General features: G+C 70.1%; 2 protein-coding genes across 2 annotated transcripts; one reads left to right on the forward strand and one right to left on the reverse strand.

The window, feature by feature from the left end:
• Window positions 1-4087: 4087 nt before the first annotated feature.
• H696_05938 (hypothetical protein) lies at window positions 4088-4891 on the forward strand (the record flags this gene model as incomplete). The annotated part of the gene is made up of 1 exon (XM_009499714.1): window positions 4088-4891. One exon carries the CDS (start codon window positions 4088-4090, stop codon window positions 4889-4891), a length of 804 nt encoding a protein of 267 aa, XP_009497989.1.
• Window positions 4892-5713: 822 nt separating this feature from the next.
• H696_05939 (hypothetical protein) lies at window positions 5714-5938 on the reverse strand (the record flags this gene model as incomplete). The annotated part of the gene is made up of 1 exon (XM_009499715.1): window positions 5714-5938. The coding sequence occupies one exon, from the start codon at window positions 5936-5938 to the stop codon at window positions 5714-5716; it is 225 nt and encodes a 74-aa protein (XP_009497990.1).
• Between the last annotated feature and the right edge of the window lie 37 nt (window positions 5939-5975).

The raw sequence follows: 5975 nt of genomic DNA on the forward strand, positions 1-5975 counted from the left end.
CCCCCCCCCCGCGCCCCATCCTTGCTCGTGCCGCCCCGCGTTCTCCTCCTCTCCCCTCGCCACGCGCAAAGTGTAATGGGGGAAGGAGCCGTGCGCCCTGCTTCTGTGCGGGAAGCGCCCCGTCCCCTTGCACCGGCGAGAGGGAAAGCGTGTGGGGCCTTTCAGGAGAGGGCGGACATTCCGGATTCTCACTCTCCGGCGGAAAAAAGCAGGCACTCTCAGGGCGCAGAGACTGTTTTGCACATGCGGGGAGCGCATGGTGTTCCCGCATGTGGGGGCACTCTCTCGACCTCCCCCCCCCCCTCCCCCCCCCCATCTCTTCTCGTGCGCCTGTGTGCGCGCGTCGCCAGAAGAAAAGGAAAGACACAGGGCCCTCAAAACCGTAAAGCATTACCTTCCGTCTGGGGTGTGTACATGCAAACCTGCGGCGCCGGAACTCTTCTCCATTTCTACTTGCTCGCGCGCGCGCACACGGGGGCCCGCTTGTGGGGGCTGACCGCAGCCCTCCCGCCCCCCTCTCCCTCACGCTTTGTGTGGTTAAAGGGGAGGCGTGGGCGTGTGGCGGCGGCGCGAGGCGGGCGTGTGAGGGGGGCCCCCAGGGTCCGGCCTCCCTAAAGGAGGCAGAGCCCCCCCCCCACACCCCTCCCTTGCGCGCCACTACTGCTGCTCGGCCCGCGAGCCCCCCGCGGCTCTGCAGGGGGATGGGCCATGATAAGAGGTCTTTCTCTTGTTCGGGACAGGGTTTTTTTTTTTCCGGGCAGAGACTTGTGTGCGGCACGCGCGCGCGCTCCCCCGGGCCAGTTCTCAGAGCCTTCTCTCTAGAAACCTCCCAAATGCACCATCGGCCGCGCCCCCCCCCCCCGGGGAGTGGGGAGAGCGCTGCTTAAAAAGGCGAAAGTCCCCCCGTTGAGCTGGCTTCCTCCCGTCGGGCGGCTCCCCGGTGGTGAGACAAGGGACGGCCAAAAGAGAAGCATACAAGCACGCGCTGTGTTTTTAGAGAAAGTAAGAGGCGCTGTACGTGACACATCGTCATACTATTATTATATATGCACGGCGGCGGTGCACAGATACAGACGACCACGGGGGGGGGGTATGGCCATGCGCGATCAGCGCGCCGCCCCACCGTGTGGTGGATATGCGGGGTCGGCAAAGACGGCCCGGTCCCATGCAAGAGCAGGTACGCTCTCCCAGTACGTGCGTGTTGTTCCCCCCCCCCCCCTCCACCCCCCGCGAGAGGGACCACCCTTTGAGCCCGGGTTCCCTCGCCCCCCCCCCCCCCCCCCAAGTGGTGTGCGTTTTTGATGTGGCGTGTGTGTGTGCGTGTGTGTGCGTGTGTGTGAGTCTGACCTGCTATCTCATCTCTTGCTACGCGGTGCGAGCGTGTGCCGCGCCCCGGGGGCGCACACGCGCGCGCGCTCTCACCGCGTGAGTGGGCGGGCATGAAGGCGATGCCTCGCCAACCAAGGGGCGGGGACCCCGCCCGGGTGGGGGGGATGGACCTCTCCCTCGGCCGGTCGCGCCTCGCTCTCTCTGCCTATTTTTTAATTCGGCGGATGCCCGGGGAAGAAATACACCCTCTCCCTCTCTCCCTTTCACATGGCTTTGGGGCTGTGTCTCTTTTTATTCATGCGCGATTCGCCACGGGCAGTGTTGCGGGAGCGCGCGGGGGGGGGCATGACGACCGCGCGCGGTGGGGGGTGCCCTTTTATGGTTTTTATTTTCGCGCACCGCCAAGAGGGCGAGCAACGCAGCGCCGCACACCCAGCGGGCGGGGGAGTGCTCGCCCCCATGGCTCAGTGAGTGGAGCGGCGCCTGGTCCGTGCGCGTGTGCGGCCCTGCCCTCCCCTCCGTGCCGCAGCACAGACAGCCAAGGGATGTCCCGGTGGGGGAGGCGTGAGGGGGAGCCTGCATCCCTCCCCCCCCTCCCGCATCTGGGTGTGGCGCGTGCCGTGAAAGTCTGGCCGGGCGCGGTGTCCCCGGGCACACAAGAAAGACCCGACCAAGGGTGGGCGCGGGCGCGGAAGGGGGCGTGCGTGAGGGGCCGGAGGCGTGGTCAGCTTTCCAGGCTGTGGAGGCGCGCAGGATGGACACAGAGTATGCGAGAGTGGGGGGCCCCCCCTGTGCGACGTGGGCACTGGTGTGTGGGCTTTCCGCCGGGAGCGTGCCAGGGTTGATTCTGGCGCGAGGGGGGGCCATATTTGAATAAAGGGCAAGATCTTTTTTTTCTCGCCCCGAGAGAGTCTGTGATTTTTGATGGCCCCCTTGCCGAGGAGAGCCGCGCGGGAAAGGCCCCTCTTTCATGGGGAGACCGCGCAGGGCAATTGCAGCGGGGATGGGCAGGGGGCGGCGACCGGGGTCAGAGGGACGGGGGCCGTTGCGCGCGAAGAGACAATGCACCGGCCCGGGGTGGGGCGCTCTGCCGCAGCCACCCGCGCTCGGCGAGCGCAACAGTCTTTTTTTGCCGCGACACAGTGCATCGGACAGCGGGAGCATGGGGGGCGCCCCGCGAGGGGGATGCCACATTGCGAATTTCCCCATGCCCGATACCGGCATCACCCGCGGGTGGCGGCGGGTCCAAGAGGAGGCAAGACGGGGCTTCCCCCGGGGCCAATCCTGTGTGCATGTGTGTGGTGTGTGTGTGTGTGTGTGCGCGGCGCGGGGGGGGGGACTGCTGGATGCGCATGGGCCAGGGCTGGATGCGCATGGGCCGGGCACTTTCGCCCAACCGGCGGCGGGGCGGATGCCGGGCCCCGCGGAGACATAGCCCACAACTACACGTGACCTGGTCGTCCCGCTTCCCGCGCCAGGCCATTGTGGACTATTTCCCGATGTGTGTCTGAGGACCGGCCGTGTCCGGTCGAGTGTGTGTACGTGCGGGCCGGGGGGGGGGGGGGGGGGGGGGGGGGGGGGGGGGGGGGGGGGGGGGGGGGGGGGGGGGGGGGGGGGGGGGGGGGCTCGCGCGGGCCGGTGGGGGGGGGGGGGGGGCGCCGCGGAGGGGGGCCGGGGGCCGGTGGGTGGGCTTGGTGTGCGGGCGCCCCCCAGCGGCCTGGCCGCGTGTACGGGGGGGGGGGGGAGGTGCCATGTGTACCATCGCCGAGGGGGGGCTTGGTGGCGGGTGGGCGTCCCGCCCTTGCTGTAGCGCGCCGCGCCATCCCGCGATCCATGTGTGCACGAGAGGAGCCAGAAACACTAACACACACAGCATGCGCGCTCGCGGCCAGCCCGTTGGAGCGCGCCTGTATACTGAAGGGCGTGTTTACCGCCGGGGCGGGGGCGCACGCGGGGGCGCGGCGTACATGTGTGCGTGTGTGTATATGTGCCTGCCCACTTGCCCGAAGTTGGCAAGGGTGCAGAGGAGGCGCGTCCCAGTGTCCAGAGAGGCAGGGGGGGGGGGGGAACATACACAGGCCGGGGGTTGCCGGAACAAATGCGTCCCTCCTGTGTCCCGGCGTGGGGATGGGGAGGGGCAGGCACCGGGGGGACGGCCGGGCGGCGACAAGACACACAAGGCCCCACAGAGAGCGCCGCACGCGGTGTACACACACCCGTGTGGGGAGCGGGGGGGGGGGGGGGCGAGACGCGGGGGACTCTTCAGCCGGCGGGGTGCCCGTCCCAGGGGCTGTGCGCGGCCCCTGGATTACCTCCTACTCCCCTCCAACACGACTCTCGAACACATTCCCCCCTTGACCATTCTGTCACATTTGCTCTTTCAGCCCGAAGGTAAAGGTACGCGCGCCCATCCACACCCAATCCACACGCCTACCTCCGCGCTCCGCCTCCTTCATCCTTTCGCCTCGCGGCCGCCCCTCCCGAAACTGAGTGAGGCTCTTCCCAGCCCGCGGGGGGACCGGGCGGGGCTCTCCCGCGTCCAGGGCTCCCTGTGCCCAAAGGCCAGCCGGAGGCCCCCCCGGCGTGTGGACCGCCGGCCTCACACACGCGCGGGCCTCCGTGTCACGCTCGGCATGGGGACAGCGGGGAGGGAGGAGGAAGGAGCCACGGCGCCGGAAGCATGGCAGGTCTTCCCCCCCCCCCCCCCCCCGCCCGGCAGAGCCTGCGTGACGCGAAGCGCTAACACACCCGTGCAAAGATGTCCGGCTTCAGACCCCTTCAGACGATTCGGGACTTTTTCCTCCCCCGGCCGATGGCGCCGATGCGGACCGGCGATGACGAGGCGTCCGGCGCCTCGCCGCCGATCAGCCCCCGCGCCGAGGCGCTGCAATACCAGCAGCCATACCAGCAGCAGCAGCAGCAGCAGCAGCAGCAGCAGGCTTTCATGCAGCAGGTCCCCACCGGCCACGCGTACAATGGCCGGGGGCCCGGGGCCGGCGGCGCGCCGGACAGCGATCCGCACCTGCACGGCCTCCGGCCGAAGACCGTCGAGCACCGCCATGTGCGCGACGCCGTCGAGCCATATGACGGGTACCAGCCGCTGCGTGGCAGCGGCAACAGCAGCGGCAGTGGCCCCTCGAAGCCCATCCCGGCCGCGGGCCCCCCGACGCTGCAGCAGCAGCAGCAGCAGCAGCAGATGAACGACGGCGGGCGCGCGGCCATGGCCGGGTCCCAGGCCGCCGCGGCGGCGGCGGCGGCGGCCGCCGCCCGGCAGCAGCAGAACTACCCCGGGCAGTTCCACGACACCATGGCCGACACGAAGACCATCAACGGGGTGGCCTTCACGGACAAGGACCTGGCCGCCCTGCACCGGGCCATGAAGAAGGACCTGCCGCGGAACCAGCTCAACGACCGCGAGCGCCTGCCCTCGCCGCACGCATTCCAGCCGCCGCAAAGCACCTTCCTGCCCAAGGGCACGGACGTCATGCGCAGCAACAACCAGTTCCTGGGCCAGGCCACGCTGGCGCACCCGAAGCCCCCGCGCCTGCCGGAGTCGCCCTGATGTGAGCCGGCGGGCGGCCGGGCGGGGAGGTGGCGGCCGGTGAAAGGAAGCGCCGCGCACCGGCCGCGCAGGGAACATCGGGGCGGGGGGCGCCTAGCGTGATTGGGCGGCATTTTCCCCGCGCCCGAAGCGCCTCGCGCGCGCGCGCGCGCGTCGCCACCTGTGCGTGTGTGCGTGCGCGCGTCCCCTCATGGCCGGGAGACAGAGAGAAAGAGAGGGGCTCTCTTGGCGGCGCACGGGCGGCGCGGCGGTGCGCCACACCTTCCCCCTGTCCCACACCCCGCTTGCAGCGTGTGTGCGTGCGTGCGTGCGTGCGTGCGTGCGTGCGTGCGTGCGTTCGTGCGTGCGTGCGTGCGTGTGCTTCCAATATACCACAGAAAGCGGGGAACCGAGCGGGGGGGCGGCATGTGTACAGGCCCGGGGGCCCAGGTTGGGAAAGGGCGGTGGGGCGTGGGCCTGCCACACGTCGAGGCCACCTGAGCGGACAGGTGAGGGCGGGGTCCCCCCGAGCACAGGGCGGCGTGCATGGTGCTGTGCATGGGGCATGTTGCGCCGCCTGCCTTATGGCCGTGGGCGAGTGGAGGGGTGTGCCTAGCAGCGCGGCGAGAGAGAGAGAGAGAGAGACGGGGGGGGGGGCAGGGACCGGGAGGGAGATTCTATGTACATGTATTATGGGCCGGGGGGCAGCAAAGGGGCGTCTAGGTGCGGCGGAAGGGGAGGGTAGGGGAGGGGAGGGGGGGGGGGCGGCCGAGGCGCGAAAAAGAGGCGCACGGCGGCGGCGGGCGAGCGGGGTAGCGGCGCACAGTGGGAAGGCCGCGGCTCTCAGGCGGTGGCCTCGGCGGCCTCCTGGGCGGCGGCGGCGGCGGCGTGGACACGCGCGCGCGCGGCCTCCTGGGCCTTGTCCCGGAGCTCCTTCTCCGCGCGCAAGGCCTTGACCCGGGCGATGAGGGCCTGGTGCTCGGCGATCTCGCGCAGGCGGATCTGCTCATCATCGGCCGAGCCATCCAATGCCAGCGGCCCGACATCGGCCTCGCTCGAGCGGTTCATGTGGCTGAGGGCGCGCTCATCTGCAACGGGGCCGGGG

Source organism: Fonticula alba, assembly GCF_000388065.1.
Source record: "Fonticula alba strain ATCC 38817 unplaced genomic scaffold supercont2.15, whole genome shotgun sequence".
NCBI classification, from domain to species: domain Eukaryota; order Rotosphaerida; family Fonticulaceae; genus Fonticula; species Fonticula alba.